At 45.6% G+C, this 26180-nt stretch overlaps 1 protein-coding gene across 5 annotated transcripts in view; it reads right to left on the reverse strand.

Annotated features, from left to right (window-relative positions):
* Window positions 1–247: 247 nt before the first annotated feature.
* The window catches only part of IL11 (interleukin 11), a 67171-nt gene continuing 41238 nt past the window's right edge, over window positions 248–26180 (reverse strand). For all 5 annotated transcript variants that reach the window (XM_079950764.1, XM_079950765.1, XM_079950762.1 and 2 more), the window contains 4 exons: window positions 5563–5726; window positions 4778–4864; window positions 3311–3472; window positions 248–2907 (listed from right to left, as the gene is read on the reverse strand). In XM_079950764.1, the coding sequence (XP_079806890.1) occupies window positions 2743–2907; window positions 3311–3472; window positions 4778–4864; window positions 5563–5610 (462 nt within the window). In that variant the 5' untranslated portion in view covers window positions 5611–5726 and the 3' untranslated portion in view covers window positions 248–2742. The remainder of the gene's footprint in view (window positions 2908–3310; window positions 3473–4777; window positions 4865–5562; window positions 5727–26180) is intronic.

The raw sequence follows: 26180 nt of genomic DNA on the forward strand, positions 1-26180 counted from the left end.
ACTGCCAGGCTTGCTGAGGAAAACAACCATGGTGGCATGGCAGGTAAAGTGCTATTGTAGCTGGGTGCTCAGCTAGCCTCCCACTTGCAGCTCCAAAATGCCGGGTTCGGAAACCGTCGTTGGCTGTTTGTCTGAATAATAGTAGTTGTTGTATGAGCGACAATTGAATTATATGTTTTAGATCATTTCTCATATTAAAAACACAGCTCTTTTGTTTTTATACATTTAATTTTTTTTATTTCAAATTTATTTCCCCCCATCTTTTTAAAAATCTTTTTTATTACAAAAAAGGGAAAAGAGAGAGAGGGAGAGAGATAGATAAAGAAAGAGAGAGGAGCCGGTCAATAAATACTTGGAAGATGCTCAAAATAAAATAACATTCATAAAATATAATAAAAATAATAATAAACACAATGATGATGATGACAATAATAATTAATAATAATAATAATAATTAATAATAATAATGAAATGAACCAGACTTGGAACAGATAATAAATTATAAAATAATAATAACTTACAATGAAGAAACCTAATGGCTTTATAAATACTGTGGAGCAATGAAGGGCTCATGATAAATACCTGAAACAGGAGTGGGGAGGGTTAACTACAGCCGTGAAGGGGTATCGAGAATGGGATGAACTTCTCCATCAAAAATAGTACTGCTCTATTCTGTTTTGGTCAGACCACACCTGGAGTTCTGAGTCCAGTTCAGGGCACCACAATTTAAGGAGGATATTGACAAGCTGGAAGGTGTGCAGAGGAGGGCGACCAAGATGATCAAGCCTTATAAGGAACAGTTGAGGGAGTTGGATATGTTCAGCCTGGTAAAGAGGAGACTGAGCGGAGATATGATAGATAGCCATTTTCAAATATCTAAGGGGCTGTCATGAAGATGAAGCAAGCCTGTTTTCTCCTGCTCCGAAGGGTAGGACCCAAACCAATGGATTCAAGTTACAAGAAAGCAGATTCTAACTAAACGTCAGGAAGAACTTTATGACAGCAAGAGCTATCTGACTGTGGAACAGACTTCCTCAGGAGGTGATGGGACTCTCCATTCTTGGAGGTTTTTAAGCAGAGGTTTTAAGCAGATGGATCGCCATCTGTAATGCATTTTCTCTCTGAGATTCCTGCATGACTGGGGGTTGCACGACCCTCTGTCCCTTCCAGTTCTACAATTCCATGATTCTATGATCAATGCATTTTATAGAACTGTTCGGCCAAAATTCAAATGGGTACATTCAGAAGGATACATATTGGGTTAATAGTCTTTATTCCAAAACTCTTTTGAAGGTGAAATTGGTTTGGTTTGCTTTTTTAACTGGTCCTTTTTGTATCCCACCGCGGCAACAGTATTGGCTGGGCTGACAAAAATGATCCAGCAGAGGGCGCTGCTGGTAAACAAATCTGCCTTAAACTTTTGACAATTTGTTGTTGTTTCTTCAGGAGCATGAAAATTAATTTCACAACCTCGACTTTCTGACTTTCCTTCCCAATGAAATTATTTTTTAACAAAAACATGGCTTGTTTTATGTGTGATTTTTTTTTGCTTATTGTTGAAACAACAGGTAAGATTCAATACTGCCTAAAGCAACTACAAGAACATCTATTTTGAGAAAAGGTGCCTCAAACTTCTAAAAGCTTTTCTGTCTCTTGAGTTTTGATTGACCGTCCAGCTATAATTAATTGATGAAATCTGCATAAATCTGTATATGTGTAATAATAGTTTTGAAAGGGGATAAAAAGCAAACGTCATTTGCTTTTAGACAAGACACGCATGATATCGCATCTTAGAAGAAGCATTGCCTCGCTGTGTGAGAATGGGGAATGATGCCCCCTTTAAATGCGTCCAACGCCCTTTATGCTATCTTATCTTTAAAATAGTTTGCATCTTTAAAAAGACAACAGCAACCACCCTGACGTACCCTATTAATCCATATGTGTGTGTGTGGTGCAGTGACACCCTGTATGAGGAATACTGAAAACCATTGGTTCTGTGCTAGATTGTGGCCACACTTTTGGAGTGGTACTAGATTGCAGGTGGACAAGGGACAGAAACTAGCAGGGGCTATTGATGAAATCAGGATGGCTGCCAATGAGAGGTCAAACCTCCCACCTTCAATGAATCCTCTCCTCCCCTCCTTCATCTACAGAATTGCGGCATCTTCTCACGCACATTTCTCAGTTCCCTGGGGGCACTGCCAAGACCTGTGGGGCACAAGCTGAGAGGGCGCCCTAGATTGCAGCACACAATCTAGTGCTGGGGAAAGAACAATCGTGGTGGGCAAGGTGATTTTCGGGCAGATTATCCACCATGACTATACCTATAAGGGGTCTCCGATACTTGACACAGATCAATGCTTATCATACAGATTATAGTGTTCCCTTAACAGGGAGCAGGAGAGGGCAAAAATGTCCTTGGAAGAAGGGGAAGCCCCCTGTTCCCCATACCATTTCCCCAAGCCTTGAGGGAGAATGAGTTCTTCCAAGGGCAAGGGAAGTCGCTTTTTGTTTCACGATGCACCCCCCACGGAGTAGGAAGGGTGTGTGAGTGGGCCATAGGTCTCAGCATCCCCCCCTTGCAGCAACCCCCAGAAGAGGAATCCAGGGGCGCCCTGTTTCATAGACTTTCTTTCCTTCCTTGCACCCTCCTCCACTGGTATTGCTGAAGCAGCATCTAAGAGTTCCAGGTCCGTGAGAAGGCTTTCCAAAATACCCATGGTGGTTCAGTTTCTTTGCCGTTCACAGCTTGTTCCGGATCAGAACCAGCACGCGAGATGCCCAGTCCAGGTAGAGGTGAAATGAGTGGACGATGGCGTGGCCTGCCTGAACCACAGACCAGTGGGTGCCATGGGCTGGCAGGGTTGGCAGAGGGTCGTTGGGCCGTGAGAGGCTGAGCTTGGTCATCTGGGGGAGAAGCAGACAAGCGGGTGAGTTGTGACATTCTGGAGCAAGGACAGAAGCTCTGAGGTAGCCCATATTAACCCCTCCCTATTTCTGATGATGGGCAACGTCCTCTGTTCCTAAGGTGACAAAGCAAGGATCACCCCAGGCTTCCCAGTGCATTTTCCCCATCACTTTCCTTACAGCAAAAAGTCCAATCTTTTGGGGAAGCCATTTTGCTGTGCAAGATCCCAACCAATTATAACCCCACAATCTGATTTTGCTGGTATGGGACTGAATCCCACCCCAAAGCAATCACAGCCTGGAAGCACTCATAGAGCCAGAAGGGGCCTTGCAGGTGCATCTAGTCAACCCCACACAATCGGGACCACCCCCCAGGATTTGTTCCTTCCTCTCAAAGCCTTACCAGGTGCTCCAGTCTTTTGAGAAGGCGTTCCAGCCGGCTGTGCACTGTGGTGATGTCGTGCTCCATGGGCCTCAGCAGCAGTGGGGCTGCCCTCCGCAGCCACTCAAAATGGCGTTGGTAGCACTGCAAGTCGGAGCTGAGCCGAGCCAGACCCACAGAGACCTGCAGGAGGAGGAGGAGAGAGGAACAAGACAGAGAGGGGCTGTATGAGAAAGAACTTTGGTGGGGCAGGAAAGCAGGCCACCTGCAGAGGCTGCCTTGTCTGCATATACAGTGGTACCTCGGGTTACATATGCTTCAGGTTACAGACTCTGCTAACCCAGAAATATTACCTCGGGTTAAGAACTTTGCTTCAGGATGAGAACAGAAATCGTGCGGTGGCAGTGGGAGGCCCCATTAGCTAAAGTGGTGCTTCAGGTTAAGAACAGTTTCTAGTTAAGAACAGACCTCCAGAATGAATTAAGTACTTAACCCGAGGTACCACTGTATTCTGGAAATATGTCGTATTTTTCGCTCTATAAGGCACACCAGACCACAAGACGCACCTAGTTTTTGGAGGAGGAAAACAAGAAAAAAAATATTCTGAATCTCAGAAGCCAGAACAGCAAGAGGGATCGCTGTGCAGCGAAAGCAGCAATCCCTCTTGCTGTTCTGGCTTCTGGGATAGCTGCGCAGCCTGCATTCGCGCCATAAGACACACACACATTTCCCTTTACTTTTTAGGAGGGAAAAGTGAGTCTTATAGAGCAAAAAATACGGTATTAGGGAAAGGGCCTGTGGCTTAGTGGTTACAGCATCTGCTTAGCATGGAGAAGATCCCAGGTGAAATCATCAGCCTCTCTAGGTAGGGCAGGAGAGATTTCTTATCTTGAAACCCTGGGAGCCACTGCCAATCAGTGCAGACAGTACCAAAGATCTGATAAGGCAAGTTTCTTCCCCTCCTCTGCCCAAACAGAAAACCTGGGTGCACCATTGGGGCCAGGGAGCCATTTTGGAGTGAGTGGAGCTGCAGAGGGGAACCAAGAAACAGCTCCGTTAAATGGGGATCGTGCCAAGAGAAGTTGCACGCCACACAGTTAATGCACCCGGCTTCCCCTGGGAACTGTAGTCAACAGAGCAATGCTTCCCAGCACCCTTAGCAAACTACAGTCCCCAGGGTTCTTTGGGACAGGCCACGTGCTTTAAATGTACAAAGCATGGCTGTATGATGTGTACGCAGCCTGGGAGTCATCTCAGGCTGTCTGTGTGAGGGAGCTGGAGCCACAAAACCTGGCAGAAAGCTAGAACCTACAAAGAGTGGGAGAACTGCAGCTACTGCGAGGGGCCAGTGAGACCAGCCTGTATTCCCTAAAGCGGCCACTATGAGAGATTTTGCTTAAGGCGACAAGCTGTGGTGCAAAGGAGAATCTACTGGTTTCCCTGTGGGTGGGGGCGATGGGAGAAGAGGGAAGAGGAGGCCTCTTTTACCTGGATGTTGGCAAGTTCCACCGCAGTCATGGACAACACAGGTAGCGTTTCTAGCTTGTGTTCTCCTTCTGCTGGGTAGCGGTTTTTCTGTACAGGGAAGAGGAACGGCGAGAATCAGACCACAAAATAGTGCAAATGAACAGGAACATTAACCAATAAATAATGAAGGGGGAGGATATGCCCTCCTATTTATTTTATTTTCAAAACAACAAGACAAAATATCATATTTTTTCTTAAGATCTCTTAGGAAGATTTCTTTTTCCAAGTGGGAACTTCTGCTTCTTAAAAGGAAAAGGAAACAGAAGGAAGGTTCCCAATTAGCCATTTTCTGAATCTGTCTCATTTGGGCCAGGAGGCAAAAAAGTCAATGTACTGCTACTTCATTTAGAAGCCACCCAAAGCTCACATCTTTGGCAGGCCATAGCTCAGCAGCAGAACATCTGCTTTTTGTGTGGAAGGTCAATCTCTGGCATTTCCAGCTCACGGGAAACGCTGGTGGCAGATTTTTAGAATCATAGAATCATAGAATCATAGAGTTGGAAGAGACCACAAGGGCCATCGAGTCCAATCCCCTGCCAAGCAGGAAACACCATCAGAGCACTCCTGACATATGGTTGTCAAGCCTCTGCTTAAAGACCTTCAAAGAAGGAGACTCCACCACACTCCTTGGCAGCAAATTCCACTGTCGAACAGAGCCTTTCCTGGGCAGAGCAGACAGCGCTGGAGTTAAGTGGACCAATAGTCTGATTGTTCTAATGCAGCTTCAAGCTGGCCGCTTGACTTACAAAGTGGTTGAAGAGGTTCTTGGTGTCGCTCAGCAGGTTCCTCGCCATATGGACAATGGAATCGAATTCGGCTCGGAAGTCTGTAGGCTTTGGACGGGGGCCCGGAGCTGCCCACAGGGCCTCACACAGACTCAGCAGCACCACTAAGAACTGACACAAGCATGCTGCAGAGAAAGTGAGGAAGCAACAAAGATCGTGGTTAGAAGGAGGACGAAGGCCTGGCCTTTAAACCTGGGGAAGAGAGGAAGATACAACACTTGCAAGTAGAAAGAAGTTCAGTCAGGAACAGCCTTTCATCATCATCATCATCATCATCATCATCATCATCATCATCATATAGCTGCATTTTTGAAACTTATGCAATAAAAATAGAAATAATTCAGACAGCAGTAAAGTGCTTTGTGTGTTTACTTACGATGGGTTAAAAAACACTCTCCCCAGCTGCAGCCTGAGGTGGTACAGTCCAGTCTCCCACCTCAGGACTCTACCACCTCATCCTGTTGCATGTGTAGACCAGGTGTCCTATTATCTTAAAGTGGGAGATTAAGAGCCAAGGTGTCTGGGATCTATCAGTGAAGGAGAAGTCTGGTGGTTCAGGGAACAGGTGTGTGTTTGGAAATTGTTGGGTGGGTTTGCTGGAAGAATTTAGAACACTGTGTCCCCAAAATCTTGATTCTGTTAGCAAATACGCCCTTCTCTCTTCTTTTCCTCAGAAGCCACTTTCAACTCCAAAGGTTATGGGTTCAAATCATGACCTACCCTGCCTGCTATCCAGCCTTGACCTCTTGCCCACTTCCTTAAAATATTCGTGGAGCTGAATGTTGGACAGACAGACTTTCTGGCTGTGGGATAAAATGTATTTTTGTACACATTCTTTCTTCTGTAATTCAACCACCCACTCCTTCTTCCCTTTTTTTCACTGGGGAGAGAGAGGAAGCGTCAGGAAATATGTGCTGCTTAATACTTGAATAATATTTTCTTGCAATGCTTTCTTTTCCATTTTTTTAAACTGCTTTGTCTCCAGGGCTTTGGGTGGTCTGATCCCTGTGGCTAAGAGCACAGACAACCCTCCGCCCAAAAACCTTCCTGTTCTCAATTGTGTTCATTCATCCTCAGAACAAGCCCTGTGATGTAGTAGTACTAAATTAGTCCCATTTCACAGAGGTGTCTCTGTGTGGGCAATAAAGGTGATTCTAAGGGGCTTAGTACTGAAAAAGTGTCATTGAGATATTGCAAATGGGAGCTCAGCAACAGGTTCCCCACCTGTGTGTTTTAGATGTTCCAAGTGGTCACATTCACAGTATTTAAAACTTCCCCCCAAGAATCCTGGCAACTGTAGTTCACCCCTGGGGAAGGCTATGTTAAATTGAAGGATTTGTTGCTACCCCAGCCTGCCTCATGGTAGGGCCAGCCTGACTTCTGACCACCCCCATTGCTAATTATCCACATGCAATGGTGGACCTACATTTTGGGGGCCCTAAAACTGTTATGGGGCCCTCTTCTCAAACAGCAACAAGGTCTGGGTAACCACTGTTATCTTCTCCAATGGGATTGTTCCATAACAGATCACCAAAACACACCCACACACACACACAAACACTACACCTCAGATTTTGCTTCAAATTGCTGTACTGCAACACTCTACCTTTACAACATCTCAAATTTTGGGACTGGTGAAATATAAACAATAAAAAATTAAACCATTTGAGTTGTGTGCCTCAAATTGGTTCTACTAGACCCCAAAATTTTAAGCAATGTAATCCCAGAAGCAAATTTGCTTCTGGGATTAGTTTCATAGTAGATCATTAGTTTCATAGTAGATCTGCCCCCTGCCCACATGTGCAGATGCTGTTTCTGCAGGGCAGACGAAATAAAATAAAAACAAAAACAAAATGTGCAATTTGGCCAATGTAGGTTTCATGCCTGCAGGGTGGGCATGGGTGGTGTGGGGCAGGGGAAGAGAGAGGACGGTGCTGTAACTTTTCAGCGTCGTGTGTGTGGAAATGCCTTGGCTTGGCTGCAGAGGGAATTCGGAGGGGAACAAGGAATGGCCCAGAGGTGCCCCTGGAAGGCTCCTGGCCAGAGTTCTGAGCATACAGCTGGTTGGCAGGCAGGATGGGGAAGGAGGGGTTGGTTGGGTTAGGGAATTCCTGCCCTGCGACAGAGTCATCCCGGCGCCTTTGCCGTGAGGTAAGGAAAAAAGAAGCCGTCGGTATTCGGAAATAGTGATGCTGTTGAAGGAGGGAGGGGTAAAGGAGGGGGTGAGTCAAGGTGTTTTCATGGAAAAGCCATCCTGTGTTGTCTTAGAGAGCAAACTGCATATTTTCCCTTTGCCAGGAGCTGGGGAATCAAGTCTGGATTTCAAAGGGTTCCCCCTCGCCTCCCAGAACCGAAACCATCTACCAGTTTGCCAGTGCAACCAAGTAGGTCAATTTGTTAGGAGCGTGGCTATAAAATCATGGATCCTTCGCTGGGTTTTCACAAAAGCCGACTCTTTACGGAGACATGTAGGGTTGGTAGCCAACTCCTTTATTTTATTTTTTCCTCCTGTTACTGGGCCCTATTCCCCCTACTACAGTTTTTCTAACAGAGCTAGATCTGCAGCAAGGATCAAGGGCTGACACTTATCCCTATGCTGCAAAAAGCTTCACCTGCTGATTGCTGTGTATCAAGCAGATATGAAAAGAATATGATCAGGCCAAGTAGGCAGTTCCTGGTTAGTTGGCAGCCCTGGTTTCATGCCATTCTTCAGCAAAACCTTTGAATGTTGCTTCATGCTGGCAGGGGGTTTATGCCCAGCTTCACACCAGAAGCCTAAAATGCCATTGTTACAATACCAACATGGGCAGAACGGACATCTGATTTCAAAATAGCTATTTCATTCTGCCCCACATCCCATTAAAAGGATTTGAAGGGGGCTGAAAGCAAAGCTCCCGGCCTGCTTCATGGGGTATAAGCCCTACTGAACTTAATGGGGTTTACTTGTGAGTAGATGTGCACAGCTTGGCACTGCGAGGTGCCTTGAGTGGAATTGCTCTGCAGTGCTCCTCTATTCATACTTGGTCAGTTCATCCCTTCAGTAATAGAGAAAAAAACAGCCTACCCTCCTTTTTAACATGTTGGCAAGAATCCCACCATGTAACTTTCCCCATTGCGTTTGATTGGAGAGGTCATACCTGGCATAATTCCCCCTTCTGTTGACACAGGGCTGCAGGACCTCAGGCCTGGGGGCTTCTCTCTATGTGGCCTGGGAGCCTCTCCCCCAGCCCCAGCCCCAGCCCCAGCCCCATCTCCCCAGCCCTGCCTTGGAACCCACCCACCCCCTTTGCCTAACTGGGGCATGTCCTGAACTCCGATCATGTCTCTGGTCTGCCTGGATGGCAGACAGAAAGGGGGGATCTAGGGAGGAACCAGCCTGATGAAAAAGGCACCCCACCCCGCTGACCCTTAAAGGTACCAGAGGCTATACAAGGTGGCCATTTTCCAAAGCCAACCTGGGCAAAGAGATAGGGCAGGTCAGAATTTAACCAATGAAGCTCTTCCTAGCACGCAAAGGGCCCTGCCGGGGGAAAAGCTGGCAACCTCACACCTTTGCACGCAGAGCCCTATTTCTTCTGACACTGGGGAACAGGAGGCAAGCTCTCATTCAGCCGGCATTAGGGAAGGGTGTGGTTCCAGAAAGGCTTAAAGCACCTTTGTTTTTATAAATAAAACCCGGCTGCTGCCTGCCCAAATTCCCATCCATCCATCCAGCCAGCCTGTCTGCCCCTTAACAGTCTGCATTGTATGCCTTTCAATTTCAAGCTAAGCCAGGGGTAGGCAACCTAAGGCCCGTGTGCTGGATGCGGCCCAATCGCCTTCTCAATCCGGCCCACCGACGATCCGGGAATCAGCATGTTTTTATATGAGTAGAATGTGTCCTTTTATTTAAAATGCATCTCTGGGTTATTTGTGGGGCATAGGAATTCGTTCATTCCCCCCCCCCCCCAAATATAGTCTGGCCCACCACATGGTCTGAGGGATGGTGGACCGGCCCACAGCTGAAAAAGGTTGCTGACCCCTGAGCTAAGCGGTAGAGCACAGTTTCTGCATGCACAAGAGCCCAGGCTTAATCCTGGGGCATCTCTACTTAAAAAGGCTTTCAGGCAGCAGGGCTGAGGGGAAGACTTTCCTCCAACCGGAGATCTTCTGCCGCCCAGAATTAGACAACAAGTATTGGAAGGGGCCCAGTACCAAGTTCGGCTTTTGTCCCTCTAGGCCAGGATCGTCTCCTCTCACTGGTAGCAGCTTTTTCCGGGCAGAGTCTCAGGCAGAAAAAGACCTTCCACATTATTTGTTCCCTGCTGGGTTTTGTTAATAGGAGATGCCAGGGATTGAACCTGGAACCTTCTGCACACCAAGCAAGTGCTCTGCCACTGAGCTATGGTTGGGCACTAGATGGCCTGGTGAACAAGGCAGGTGTGTATATGTCCATTTCCTCCTGCAAAGACTTGCTTTCTTGGCCTCAATATATGGCCAACAGACTTTGCAGCCACAAAGATGCAGAAGGAAGAAGAAGAAGAAGAAACAGGCAAAATGGGAAGTAATTACATCGGGATCCATTAAAGATGGAACGAAAGCAACATAGATAGCATTGGTCGTTATCACAAGGGTAGAATCCTTGATTATATACTGAGGCCGGTTCACATAATTCAATTCCAGAGGTACAGAATGTGTCTGTGGGTCCACATGCAGCCTCCCTCCGTGAAGGGAAGAATATATCTTGGACCAGAGGGGCCTTGGACTGATTGCCAACTAAGGCAGCTCCTCTTTCCTGATGTCACTGTGTTTTCCTATGTCATCATATTGACACCATGCGCTGTAATTGTTTTCCTTCATATTTTAGGGCTTTGCTAGCTGCTTGATTGGAGTATTTGGCTTTATTGCGATGAAAGGCGAGATAGAAAGAACTTGAAAACAAACAAGATACCGGAGAGAAAAGAGGCCATTGGGTAAACTCGCCCAAGGACCTGGTCAGGTTTCGTGTTTACTCTGCAAACTCAGAAGTCAGCGGCTGGAGAAGGCTCCGCTTCTGCCACCACCCACTGCCTCGTAAAGCACCGAGACTGGAACTCTGTTAAACAGCCTTTCCTCAACCGACTCGGCCATTAAAACCACTGACCCTTGAACCCGCTCCAGCTCCTCTTGTTGCGATTGAGCGAAGCCGAAAGATCAATGAAGGTGACACACGGTGCTAAACCCACTGGGTGATACATTTCTGGGCCCGCCACGGAGACTCATGCATAAATATTGCGGTAGATGTCTCTGATGATCAATAGGCAGGAGGGCACATGCAAGGAGGGGGAGGGGGGAAACGATGGGAGAGACAGAGAGATCAAGTTATAGAGCAGGTTGAGGGGACCGATATGTGCCATGCAAGGGTTAGACAGCTGAGCAAGTTGCACATGGGCTGGAATGGGTTGATGGACAGATCAACAGATGGTGCTGTTTTGCGTGGCACATGGTGGCAAAGGCAGCAAACCCTGGCTCCTGGGAGCGCATGGTTGAAAAGACGTTTCTGTTGCCTGCAATGTTTTTGCTTTTGTAGCTGAGCCCCTAAAACATGTTACTGGTTCAGGTTAAAAATGTAAGACTGGCGACATTCGAACAGGCACTTGGATAAAGGAAAGGATGGGCAGTTGCGAGTTTTATTTCTCAGCTGCCTTTTGGCAAAAGAGACCCCTGGTGCTAATCTACCTGGGAGATTTTCCCATTAAGTGCCACACTGGAAGTTCTGAACAAGTTCCCAGGAAAATAAGATATAAAGTGGACATTGGACAGTGCTTGTGCTTCACGGAGCTATGGTTCCCAGAACCATTAACACACTACAGTTCCCATGATTCTTTTTTTGGGGGGGGAGAGAGTCATGTGCTTTAAATGCATGGTGTGCAAGCAGCTTTAGATTTTGCTGGAAATTCTGCCTTGAAATTCTTCCCAGCCAGAACAGAGACAAGGATTGAGCTGCAGCAGACTGAACAAGCCGGTGTCACGTGGCGCACCATGTAGTCCCCCAGGTGGCGGTTGGTTTCACAGCTCTGGGATTTACAGCCCTAGCTTGGCAGGATGAAGCCTCGTAAACTGGCTCAAAGAAGGAGTGAAGGGGAGGCGTGAGAGGTGTAGCTAGTTAGGAGAGCTATACTGGCAGTTGCAGCAGCAGCAGCAGCAGCAGCAGGCGACCCAACACAAACACACCCCACGCACACAACTGTGTGTGCAGTTGCTCACACCTCACCTCAAAGGATGCTCATGTGGCTGCATGCACAAGTGTGCACCAGATGCATAGACACAGCCGTGCATTTTGGGTATATGTGCAAACACAAACACACAAGAGCAGGAAAACCCATTAGCCAAAAATAAAGACAGGGATGCTTCCAGATGGGAGCTTATTGTAGAATTGGTGTCGCTCATGCACTCACATTTTGGGCAGCATCCACCTGACATCCTTAGCATCAAAATAAAAATCTAGCACATTTCTTTTTTCTTTTTGCATTTAATTTGGATTTCTCCATATTGTGGAAAATCTGATAAACAAAAACAACCCATTATAAACGTGCATTTGCTGCTGCCACTGAAGCTCATTGGTGCATTTTTGGCAGGGTGCTTGGTTTGTCACGTGGGATGGTATTTCAGTGGACGGGCCTCTAATGCCACACCCCTACGACTTCTGTTTGCTCCTCACCTGAGCACAACCTAGCAATTTTGTTTGCTGCAGCCCAAACACTACCAGCGTACCTATTTGCACCAACTGCCTTTTGCAGAATCTTAACAACACTGTTAAAAAGCATCTTAAAAAGCAGAGACATCACCTTGCCAACAAAGGTCCGTATAGTTAAAGCTATGGTTTTCCTAGTAGTGATGCATGGAAGCGAGAGCTGGACCATAAAGAAGGCTGATCGCCGAAGAATTGATGCTTTTGAGGAGACTCCTGAGAGTCCCATGGACTGCAAGAAGATCAAACCTATCCATTCTGAAGGAAATCAGCCCTGAGTGCTCACTGGAAGGACAGATCCTGAAGCTGAGGCTCCAATACTTTGGCCACCTCATGAGAAGAGAAGACTCCCTGGAAAAGACCCTGATGTTGGGAAAGATGGAGGGCACAAGGAGAAGGGGACGACAGAGGACGAGATGGTTGGACAGTGTTCTCGAAGCTACCAACATGAGTTTGACCAAACTGCGGGAGGCAGTGGAGACAGCAGTGCCAGGCGTGCTCTGGTCCATGGGGTCACGAAGAGTCGGACACGACTAAATGACTAAACAACAAAACAACAACACTGTAAAGGTGAGCTGTTCTCTCAAGATCTCCACATAGGGCATGGGAGACTGAAACTGCAGTACACAGATGGGCTTCTTCTTCCTCTTCAAGTTTTAATACAGAGATCTTGCGCAAGGCCACTTCATCACTCTTGTGCAAGTCTTAGTCAGGTAAATGTCACTCTTGCACAAGCTCAGTGTCAAAAAAACCAAACCAAACCAGAAATGAATACAGTATTGTGTACCTCCCGCCTCAAAGCACAAGCCTCTATTTTGTCAATTGAGAAAGGGTGGTAACATTTGTTCTTGATCACTTCCTAGGAAAATTTTGCTGTAGAAAGGCCTGCATGCCCAGGACAGAAGAAGGCAGCAAGAGGGGAAAGTAGTGGAGGGGAGAAGTGGTAGAGGGGCAGGACAAGAAACAACTCCAAGCACCTTTGGTAAAGAGCCATCTACTGGTGTGGATGGCAAACAGCAGAAAAGCAACGAGTATTCATGACTGATGCTGTGTACACCTTACTGGTCTAAAATGCAGCCAGACCGTTCCTTTCCTCAATTTTGATTGAAGTTGGTTTGGAGGGGAAATGCATCAAAACACGGCATTTAATGAGATATGACAGGACAGATACGGATTTTGGCTAACATCATGTGTACACCACTTCTCAAATCAGCAGTGGGAGTGCACTGAATGCAGAGTATACAAGAGTGTCTCTGCAACCACACATTTAAAGCACATTATTGCCCCCCAAGAATCCTGGGAACTGTAGTTCACTCATCACAGAGCTAAAATTCCCAGCTCCCTGAATGAACGACAGCTCCCAGGATTCTTTGGAGAAGTCATGTGCTTTTAAGGTATGGCATGTACAGTGGGCTAAAATATGGGAATGTGGGGAGGCTAGCATGCCAAACACTGACACACAAAAACAGATCTGAGCAACCTGTTTGTGATATAAGACACCCTCTCCCCCCCCCAAAAAAAAATTAAAGCTAGAAGCACCCATATGGGGCATAGAGAAACATGGGTCTAAGATCTTACACACAGACAAACAGCTATACAATAACAGCAGCTATACAACAACAATAAACAAAGACATCCAACTGTCACTGAGAAGCTACACACAGCTGCCTACCTGTAGCTCAGCTGCCACAATGCTGAGGTACACACAACTCAACAAAACCAGCAAATGGAGAAATGGCAACATTGCTCACAAGCAGTTATGCCCACTCATGTTTTGCACACCCAAAATTTCAAAATTAAACTACATATGGGTATCAGGTATGTAAACGCACGGCCACAGAGACATGCAGTCCGTAGCCAGTGGCGTAGCGTGGGGGGTGCAGGGGGGGCTGGCCGCACCGGGCGCAACATGGGGGGGGCGCACGCGCTCGCACTAGCAGCTCTCTGCCCCTACTAAAATCCACGGGTTAGGGGGCGCAAATTACTTGCCTTGCCCCGGGTGCTGACAACCCACGCTACACCACTGTCCGTAGCATCAGGAGTTAAGCTCTTCATTCTCCCCCATGCAGGGGGCTGCTATTAACACAATTCAGGTAGGTCAACTCAGCTCAAAGGCACTTTAAAGTCTGCAACTGTTTGCCAAAAACACACACAAAAAGGGCAGGTCCTAAAACTATCTGGCAGAAAGAGAGGAAGCCAGGCAGAGAAAGAGTGATATCTTTTATCGGACTGGCTCTCATTGCTATAAGATGCACTTGGGGTTTTGATCTTTTCATGGAATTGAATGTACAGGTTCAGGCAATTTCACAATCTGACCCAAATGCAGAAGGCTTTTGGGTAACATGTTAAATTTGTGGATTTTGCTCACAGGACAGATATTTGAGCCGTGTACACATCCCCATTCACTCTGCATCCAGGGAGCTCCCACTGCTGGTTTGTGATGCTTTGTATACACGACATCACCCACAGTCCACTTCTATCCTGTACTTTATTGAGACTACTGACCCCTCGTCCAATTTGAAAATGTAAACCTACATTCATTTTACTGGCTTAAAGCACACCTAGGTTGCTCTTTCTCTCAATCTGGGAGCCTTTTAAAGGCGAAAATGCATCCAAAATGCAGTACAACATCATAAGAAATGACAGGATAGAGATGGATTGTGGCTGACATGGTGTGCGCACCACTTCTCAGACCTGCGGTGAAAGCGCACTGGGTGTAGGGTAAATGGGAGTGTGGACGTAGACTACAAAGCTATATGGAGACATTTGCACCTGTTCTCCGTCCACTAGTGTGGACAGACAGTGACTTGGAAACATACCTAAGCATACCGATTTGTACGACCACATGCAAATATGATCTGAAACTCAGCGGGGAAGAAATGGCCTTGTTGCATTTTAAGCTGACAGTGGGTAAACAGCCAGGGTGAGATGGATGTTTCAGGGTACAGATCATAGCATCACACAGGAAGGGACCTCGGTGGTCATCTAGTCAACCCCCCTTCCTACTCATGTAGCATTCATCAAAAGGCAGGAGATTTTGTACACGTTTTCTTCCCCCCTTTTTTTGAACTTTTAAAAAGAAATCTGCCCACAGGATGGTAATACAGCGGTACCTCAGGTTACATACGCTTCAGGTTACATACACTTCAGGTTACAGACTCCGCTAACCCAGAAATATTACCTCAGCAGGAGGCCCCATGAGCTAAAGTGGTGCTTCAGGTTAAGAACAGTTTCAGGTTAAGAATGGACCTCCGGAATGAATTAAGTTCTTAACCCGAGGTACCACTGTACCGCATGTGCATCTTCGACACATGTGACTGCCCTCTCGCAATCGCTCTAGGAAGCTTATGCATGTGGTGAACATGCCCAGAACCATCTAGGAGGAACTCTGCTCCCCACTGGTGCTGGAAGGAGAGGACAATGTGTGCATTTGAAATGCAACCTGACTTCTACTAAGTCAGACCACTGGCCCATCTGGCTCCATAGATGGCTCCTCTAGCTGCATGCCAGGGACAGGGAACCTGTGGCTTCTGCTCCAAATTTTGTTGGGACTCCAACTCCCATCAGCCCCACACAGCATGGTCAACAGCCAGGAACAATGGGAGTTGCAGTCCAGCCACATCTGGAGCACAAGAAGTCCTGGCTTACCCTAACTGGTAATTTCAGAGAGGGATTTTTATCCCAGCCCTCCCTGGAGAAGCCAGGGATTGAACCTGGAACCCCCTGCATGCAAAATGTGTCCAGTCCAGGCCGACGGGGGGGAGGGGGCAGAGGTGAAGAAGAGAGGCCCAGAAAAGAACCATTAAAGTCATCCCCGAGCAGACAACTGAATTTATGAAAAAGCACTCCAAGGAATTTGGAGACTCTTGTTCTCTTATCACACATATTTCTAGGGCTGGTCTACACATGCAACACAGCCAGGCGAGGCTGAGGTGGTGGTAGAATGCTGAGGTGGCAGAATGGACTTGACCACTTCAGGTTGCAGGCAGGAAGTCACATTTCCAAATGTTCCCATGTGAGGGGGGTGGGGAGAAACACCATCCTCGTAAGCAGGAAACAAGGTACAGCAGGGAGATGCCTGAGCCAGAACGTTTATCTTCCGTGCATACGGTTTTGGGTTCCCCCTCCCTCTCCCCCAAACACTTGCAGTGAGTTTTTATATGGAGGGGCAGTTAAAAATGGCATTCTGCTGCCATGTGTAGACAGGACAGGAATACAACACTGGGCAGGGTGTGGGGTGTGGGTGTGGGTAGAGAATCAAGCAAATCAGACTAAGGCAGATTGCAGTAAGTGGGTTTGGGTGTTGTTGAAGGATGCATCTTTTGAGATCCCCCAAATTAGCCCATGGGTAGGATACAGGTGGCGCTGTGGGTTAAACCACAGAACCTAGGACTTGCTGATCAGAAGGTCGGCGGTTCGAATCCCTGTGACAGGGTGAGCTCCTGTTGCTTGGTCCCTGCTCCTGCCAACCTAGCAGTTCAAAAGCACGTCAAAGTGCAAGTAGATAAACAGGAACCGCTCCGGCGGGAAGGTAAACAGCGTTTCCGTGCGCTGCTCTGGTTCGCCAGAAGCAGCTTAGTCATGCTGGCCACATGACCCGGAAGCTGTACGCCGGCTCCCTTGACCAATAAAGCGAGATGAGCGCCGCAACCCCAGAGTCAGTCACGACTGGACCTAATGGTCAGGGGTCCCTTTACCTTTACCTAGGCAAACTAAGGCCTGGGGGCCAGATCCGGCCCAATCGCCTTCTAAATCCAGCCCGCGGACCATCAGCATGCTTTTACATGAGTAGAATGTGTCCTTTTATTTAAAATGCATCTCTGGGTTATTTGTGGGGCATAGGAATTCGTTCATTTTTTTCTTTCAAAATATAGTCTGGCCCCCCACAAGGTCTGAGGGACAGTGGACCGGCCCCCTGCTGAAAAAGGATGCCCTAACTAGATAGCCTAGAGAGGCTGCATGGTCCACTGTGTGAACACTTCCTAGCCACCCAGAAGGAGAAACTGCTTTCACATTTTTCCTACATCTACTCTTAACAGTTTCCTTTTTATTCTGGACCTGATGGGGATCCTGCCCCATGCCTGTAGCCTGTTTCAGGGCCACTTTGGTGCCTCAGGCAGAAAATCCAAATCTCTCTCCCTCTCTCTCTCTCTCTCTCTCTCTCTCTCTCTCTCACACACACAGTCATCTCACAAACCAATGATAAAACACAAATCCATATATTATATTATGACCAAGAACACTGTTAAATTCACTTCGTTGCGTTGACCCCCATACTCAGTTTTATATCCTGCAAACCTGTTGCCTGAGGCAACCACCTCATTCCACGGCCATTTAATTACTTCATTTTCGTCCCTGCTATTAAATTTAAAAAGTATCGTCTTGTTTCTCATCTTAGTCTGCTTGGCTATGGCTGTTCTTCATTTGCCTCACTCTGCAAAATTTGATGTCTGCTGACACTGTCTCCCCATAAAGTAAGGTTTGCCCTTCATCTTGAAATATTGCTTAATGTTTATAGAGCACTTGTAATGCACAAATCGCTTAACGGTCCTGAGCTCATTCGTTGGTAAACGACCTTCTGAGGCAGCCATCATCTTACCTACCTCCCAGGGTTGTTGTGAGGCTAAATGAGATAAGGATTGTAAAAACACTGTGCCCACTAAAAATGTCCATAAATGTTCAATAACAATGGCTAGATGCAGACAGCTGGTGCCAGAAAATAAATAAACAAATAAACGACTTAAGTGTGACTTAAATAAAAAATAAAAAATCAGGATTGGATGTTTTTCTGTCTGCATGGCAGGAATGAGGAACCTGCGGCCCTCCAGGTGTTGTTGGACTCAAAACTCCCATCACCTCAGCCAAAATGGGCTTAAGACTGTAGGAAGGTAGATCTAAGGTTTATTATTAGGAAACACTGGGTCACAGGTATCAAGTATAAAATACGTATACCACCACACACATGCATCTGCTATATGTATTTTGGAAAGTTGATTGTCTGTTCTCTGTGCATTCAGACACCTCTTAAAATATTGTAACTAAAGTTTATACGAGGGTTCCTGAGAAATGGAAATGCTGGGTTCAAGGTTGTTAGTGCTGTGTTTTCTAAAGGAGATGGGGAAAGAATAGGGAGAAACCCCGGGGTGGGTGGGTGGAAATCAAGGTTTGTCATTTGCACATATCTTTTTGAACATCCATGCTTTTCTATGAGCACAAATCATCATGCATGCAAAATGAAAAGGAATTCTGGGGAGGTCAAAATAAAAGAGGGTTTGGGCTAGTCTGATTATTTCTGCCCAAGAGGACAGAAGTAGCTGAACTCTCTTCTGAGGACTATTTGCCACTTTCTCTTTCAAACTGCTTAGTAACCTACAGCAAGCTCTGTGTTCTTCACCCATTGGTTGCAAGATGTTGGACTACAACTCCCATCTATGTCAGCCAATGGCCATGGATGATGGAAGCTGTAGTCTGACAACATCTGGAGACCCAAGAGTGAAGAATGATGACGATCACTGAGCAATAGTTTGACTGAAGCAACACTGGTTGAGCACAAGCATGGTAATATGGGCACATCCAACATTTAATTCCAATAAAAATAATGTGCCAATAGCAAACCCACTTTTTGAAATAGCAGGGTACATTTGTAACTTTTCAAAACATTACTGGTACTGGGAAGAGGCACCTAGCGTTGTCATACAATTATGGGCAACTGTTAACTGCAACTGGTTGCAGGGCAAGAATGTCCATTCAGCTGCAATGTCCAAACCCATTTACCAGGAAGTAAGTCCCACTGAAGGCAGTGAGATTTATTTCCAAGTAAACATATGTAGGATTATGCCGCTGCAAGTCCAGCATTTTCAACATTCCAGTGTTACCAGGAATGCCGTTTACCAGGAATGAAGACTGAAGGGTACTCGGGTCTGCACAACCAATGTGCAAAAACAGTGTCATTTTCAGAACAATGAAGCACTGTTATGAGATTTGATCTAATGTCAGTCCTGCTCAAAGTTGACATCAATGGAGAAGACAAACTTAGGCACATAAATTAATGAGTCTTAATTGAACACAGCCCATAGATATGGGTGTAAGTTGTGCTTGGGGCTTCTCTGCAAGAAAAGGTGGTTGGAAGCAGCCCACCTAGCCTAGTTTGCTCTCATTGGCTGTGGTTCCCCAAGGTCTCAGGCAGAGAGGTTTTTCATGCCATCTGTTGCCTGAGGTCCTTTGAACTGGAGGTCCGAGGGCCTGGGGCTGGGGCATTCTGCCTGCACTAAGCCATGCTTCCTGGACCACTAAGCTATGCTTCTTGTCTACCTACAGCCAAACAGATTGCTTTGAATGAAATAGAATTTCATCACAACAGTTGGGGTTCCTGGCTGGTTCACACATGCACATGCACCATTTGACGACCTGTACCATGCTAATGGTCAGGGGTCCCTTAACCTTTACCTTTACCTTTACCTTTACCATGGCTCAAACAGCCACAACAGGGGATGCTCGTTTGCCCAGCACAGTGTTTTTCCATGGAGCCTGTTCACACAATTCAGCTGCATGTCACTCCGGGTTGAACAAACAAGTGATGACATATTGAGCAATGCATTTAGGTCATAGCTGTCAACGTTTTCCTTTTTTTAAGGGAAATTCCCTTATTCTGAATAGGATTCCTCGCAAGAAAAGGGAAAAGTTGACAGCTATGATTTAGGTGCATGTATGTATGTATGAATGAGTCAGCTTTTTTTCCAGGTTAATGGGGAAAGCACTTATGCCTTTCTTCAAGAGGAAGATGATGGATGACTCCTTGTGTGTATAAAAGGAACATCACAGATCACAGTCATATAGCAGCAGATAGAACTTTCATGCCACTTGAACCAATGCTTTTCAATGGAGGCAGTTCAGCCACCAAGTATATAGTAACCAAGCAAAATAAATGCATGTGAGAACGAGTCAGTGCGCTTAGGATTGGGGAGTTACAGTGTTTATCCCAAGCAGATGTTTATAAGATCTAGGGATGCTGCATTAGAAATCTCCCTTTAAAAAGATATAAACACCTAGGATTCTCTAAGAAGCAGCTTGTCCAATACAGTTGATATGCAACAGTCCAGAAAAGTAATCTGAAAAGCCCTATAGCTGGAAACAACTTTATATGCCTAAACAATAAGCCCTGCCAGGGTCTTGGGAAGGTCAAAGGAGGAGGAAACCAAGGCAGTGAGGGACAACCAGGAAAATTAGGTTCCGATGAGAGGTGTCCCTACCAATCAGGGTCAAAGAGGAAAGAGACAATTCCAAAATCCAGTCAGGCAATACCGTTATTTGATTTAGAACCAAACAAAATGTCACAAAATGAATTGGTCCTAATAAAGGTATTGACCAACCATGGGATTGTTATTTTCCTTATGGACCAATGCAGCTCCTTTTGTCTTTTTTTGGAAGACTATTTTATTCCCTAGCACCACATCCTCATTTCTAGTTTAGGGAAGTGGCTAAAGCATGAGCAAGTTTTAGTTGCCAGCTCAAATCCTACCATACGCATGAACTTACTAGGTGGTTTTTGGAAAAAGTGGTGTACTGGTCTACCTTACCAGATTGTTGGACAAATTACGGGGGGGTGGGAATCGACATGAAGCAGTTTAAAGCACTCAAAAAGGATATCATCATCATCATCATCATCATCATCATCATCATCGTATAATAATACATTCATACCATCTAAGATAAAAGCCTCTGCATTCTGCCTCTGCTCAGGAGCAGTTCCTGCCATTTCATCAATATCTGACCTGGCCAGATCTCATGGCAAGTCCCAGTGTCAACACAACAAGTATCTGACAGCATTGGCACAAGCACTTATCCTTAAATCTAGCTGATCCACCCAGGAAGCCGATTCAGATATTTTTGCAGTTGCATGGATCACTAATTCAGGGAAGTGGGGCGGAATTAAGAACAAAATAGCACATTTGGCAGCAATTATGCCAGCTTGTCTATGTCTAAATCAGACCTGGTTTTCTTCACAAGACGGGGGGGTCCAACTGGACCACTGCTTTGCTGGTGGCGGGGGGGGGGGGGCGTGTGTCAGTTCACTTCATGCAGGAAATGCACGGTGCTGTGATGAAGTTCTTTGCAGGCTGTTGCTTTTACAGTGTTCAAATTCACACTTCCTTGCTGCAGCACTCAAAAGAATAAGGTTAGAAGCCCTGCTGGAGGACACCAAAGGCCCGTCCAATCAGCATTCTGTTCTCAGAGTGGCCAACCAGTGGCTTATGGGAATCCATAGGCAGGGTATAACAGCAATAGTATGCATTCCCTCGCTTGTGATCCTCAGCAATTGGCACTCGGAAGCATCCTGCCTCTGATACTGGAGAGGATGCAACGCCCTCATGGGCTGCAGCCAGCAAAATCCTTATCCTCCATGCATTTGTCTAAACCCAGCCCTGCTTTAAAGTCATCCAAGCTGCTGGCCATCGCCACATCCTGTGAGAGCCAATTTCATAGTTTAACTATGTGCTGCTGTGTATGAAAAACTACTTCCCTTTGTCTGTCCCGAATCATCAAGCTTAATGGATGTGGCATGTGAAAATAGGTCCTGACCCCATATTTGAATGAAGAGCCAGCAAAGGAAGTGCTGCTGCAGCTGCGAACTAGGCAGTTAGCTCAGTGGTTAGAGCATCACAGGGGGTTGGACTAGATGATCCTCGGGATCCCTTTCAACTCTATGATTCTCTGATGCTAAGCAGCTGGCTCAGGTAATGCACGGGGTGGGGGGAGACAGATGTCATCTGAGAGAAGGGGGTAAAAATGCATGGGGAAAATCTGTTAGTAGGGAGAGGAGTTGATAGAGAGTGCAATTAAGGAGTAGAAGGACCTTATCATCACCATCTTACCCTACTTCCAATATAAAGGATTATTCGCATTTGTCTTTACAATAGGTGAGGCTAAGTTAACCTGGCACATGACTGGACAAAGCTTTAGGATTAATGAGGGTTTTGAACCTGGTTCTCTCACCAGTCCAAATCATCCTGCTAGAGCCCATTGGTCTGAGAGGCTGCTCAGCCATACAAAAAATGTGGTTTAGAATGAGCTACGTTTGTGATGCGGGAGACTGCATAGACAGCACACACTGGAAGCACACACCTACACACCAAAAGGAATCCTGGGAACTTCGTCCATCCCCTGCAAAACTACATTTCCCAGCACCCTTAACCTATTACCTGTTGGTTCCCTCCTTTTGCCTTTTCGGTCTTTTGTTTCTCTGTTCTCTCTTGCGCTTGCACCTTGGTCTTAAAAGTCCTTTCCTTGGAAATCACTTTGTTGTTTCCAGGTTAAATGTTTTATTAGGACTGCAATCCTAGGCATGCTCACCTTGGACTTAGTTCTGATAAAACTTCCATGGAATTGGACTGCAACACTGTGATGCTGACTATGTATTTTGGGTGGGTGGGAGAGAGAGGGGAGAGAAAGGGAAAGAAAGAAAGAAAGAAAGAAAGAAAGAAAGAAAGAAAGAAAGAGGACGAGTCTACCCAAGAAGCACCCATCTACCCATCTACCCAAGAAGTAACAGACCTACTCAAAAGAAAAGAGTACACAGTAGCTCCAACAGTAGAGCATGAGACTTGTGCTCTCAGGTTCAAAGGTTCGAGCCCCACAAAGATTCCTGCATGGCAGGGGGTTGGACTAGATGACCCTTGAGGTCCCTCCTACAATATGATTCTCTAATAAGTGAGATCTGTGCATAAAGACAAATGGACACACAGTTCAGCCAACGTTAAAATGAATCAGTGAGAGTGCTGAATTCTCCCCCCTTGGCTATCAAGGCTAGTCCTACTCAGAGTAGACACATTAAAATCAATGGATAACTTGGGTTCAGTAGTTTCAGTTCTAAGTATTGGAGCACAACCCACTGACTTTGCCTAGATTGCCTCCAGGATGTTTTAAGGCTACAAAAGGCTAAGCAGAAGAGCATGTGGAAGGAGGCTGAAGAAAGTGGCCGATCTTCCCAGCACAGAAGATACACAGCTTCGTGGGATACACAGGCATGTAGATCTGCAAGCCACAGATTGATTCGTACTTAGCTAGCTAGACTTAGAATTGTATGCCTCTTCCCCCAAACCTCCCAACCCCACAAAGAGATATTTGTACATCCTAAGGAACAAGGACTCAGAAAGTTCTGGCTATAAGCAAAGGTTAAGGGAAACATCTGCGTATCTAAGACGAAAATCGACCGCCCCACAAAATGCAATAACCTTGAATTTATGAGATCATAAATCATGTGAAGTGAACGAGGAACATACATTATCTGTCACTATGTACATTTCAAGATAGATGGTGCTGTTAAGGCAGACGTCTTCAACAGCTCAGTGGGAAATTGTTTTAAACAGCATAATATACATATTATATATTTAATTTGTCGTGCGGGAGGGAGAGAGAGAGAGAGAGAGGGAGAGAGAGAGAGAGAAAAACTTACTTTTCATGTTTTGGAGACGATGTGAGGGTTTCTTTTCCCTGAGTTAAAATTCCCTCTTCTTGGAAAGGAAAAAAAAAATCCTCCTTTGGTTTTTAGTTTGGTATTATTCTTGTAAGGTTTAATTTGGAAGTTGCTTGTTTTGTGGGATTTTTTCTTAAAAAAAAAAGAGTTTTCTTTGGGTTGCAAATTTCTTCCACACCACACCTGTTCTCTGCCTTTTGCAGGAGGTTCGGTCCTTTGAGGTAGATGAGTTCACACGTACACACACAAAAAAGGTGCAAGATGGCAATAGCCTCTCCAACAGATAAATAAATAAATAGATAAATAAATAAATAATAACAAAACAAAACCAGGCACAACTAATATATATATATATATATATATTAAATGTATAATCTCCCAGACTGCCCCTTGTTCAGTTTTTTCTTTAAAAAAAAAATCTTTTTTTAAAAAAAAAGGGTAAAAGGAGAACAGAAAATTAATTTTGTAAAAAGTTGCCCAGACCAGCTTTTAACTGTTCAGTATTTGTATATGTGCATGTGTGTGTTTTACATCACTTACAAATTGGTCTTTATATACACCCCGGCTCTTGTCTAGGCGCGTGTTTTTTTTTTCTCAAATGGTGACACATCTTGACTCACACACTTTTCCATTCAAAAAAAAAAAAAAAAATCCAAGAAAGGGAGAAAGAAGAGAGAAAAAAACCCCATAGGGCACAGGAAAAACTCTCTGAGTTAACCTTGCGTTTTGAAGTGGGCGGCCCAGGATGACACATATTCTCTGCAATGCTGTGTGCTGTCCCTTTAAGAGGGATTTTTAAGGTGTGTGTGTGTGTGTGTGAAAGAGAGAGAGGGGGGGGGAGACTGGATTGGGGGGGGATGCGAGTTGGGTGTTTGATGAGGTCATGCTTCAATCCCCCCCCTCCAAAACTCCACAGGTTCTACACTGTCTCTCACTTTTTTATTTTTTAAAAAGAGAAGCCCCTTACCCACCAAAAAAACTCACAGCGCTCAGTAACTTTAACTGAGAGGGAAAGACAGATAAGGAAAGTAGAGAGTGCAAAAGCTGGAGATCAAGAAAGGAAAGGATGCAAAGAGTAAACTCATTGAGGACCCCTCACAACCATTTGCATGCAGACACTCCCGGGCTTGAGAGATTTATCAACAGAAGGACCAAGCCCAATCAGAGGTGTCTTCTTCGTACTACCAAACCCAAGAGAGCAAAAATTGTGAGCTCTTTTGGAGGTCTGACGCTGGAGATCTGTTCAGAACTAAGGGGAAGGAGGGGTTGAACCCAGACCCACATAGATCTGAAAGCGTAACACCCAGTCATGTTGCCCCAGGTCACCATTTGCTGCTGTTTCTCCCCACTGTCTGGCTGTCAAAGATGGGCTGCTTCTGAACATGGAGGCTTGATCTCTGCCTAATTGACACTGACCAAGGATCTTCTCTATAAATATGCTAGCCCCTTTCAAAGTTTCCCACCCCAGCTGCAATGGCAACATCTGGTAGCAGTGAGTTCCATAGGTTATCAGAGACTTCCATGCATTGCACAAAGAAACTCCTCATCTGCCAGCCAATTCACTTCATGTTATGACTAAATTTCTAGTGTTTTGACAGGAAGGGCAAGATCCAGAAAAAGTGAAGCATGTTTACTTGGAAGGAACTCCCACTTGACATTACATTCTTCTGTGGATTTCAATGGGGAATGCTAACTAGATGCTTAAATCTTTCCTCCTAAACTCAATGGGACTTTAAACATTGTCTAGATTGTACTCACGAGTAAATGCTTAAAAAAGAAGAAAAAAAGAGAAGAAACTGCATATTGAATAAGGACAAGCCATAATTTCTATAGCACCATTACAATACTTTTTGTTGATCGCTCCCTTTTTAAAGTTTACCTTAAAGTCTTACCTTTGAGTTGAATTTCACAGAACCCTTTGGCCTTTCTGCATGACACAAACTCCTCTTTTACTCAAGAGTATTATAAATACATAATTTATCAACTTCATCTTTCCAGAGAGTCATTGTGGATGGACAGAAATACATATTTATGAAAGCAGCATAGACAGAAAATGAAATTGAGACAATTTCAGAGAAGAGACCAAAGAAGATTCTCAGATACAACACATGTATTCCTTTATTATGCTTTTAAAATCCCTCAGAGAGCCCACCATAGCATACACGGTCCCATCCTTTTATTACAACAAGCCTGTAAGGTAGGTTATGCCCTAGTAAATTTCATGATAAGGCCAGGAGTCTGAACCTGTGTCCCCCAGGTCTAAATCAAACCACTACCACTTCTTCCAAAGTAAATTCAAATGCAAACAGGTGGTGGCAATATTAATGGTATGATGATGATGATAATAATAATAATAATAATAATAATAATAATAATAATAATTTATACCCCGCCCAT

The sequence above is a fragment of the Podarcis cretensis genome (assembly GCF_951804945.1).
Source record: "Podarcis cretensis genome assembly, chromosome: 13".
Taxonomy (NCBI): domain Eukaryota; kingdom Metazoa; phylum Chordata; class Lepidosauria; order Squamata; family Lacertidae; genus Podarcis; species Podarcis cretensis.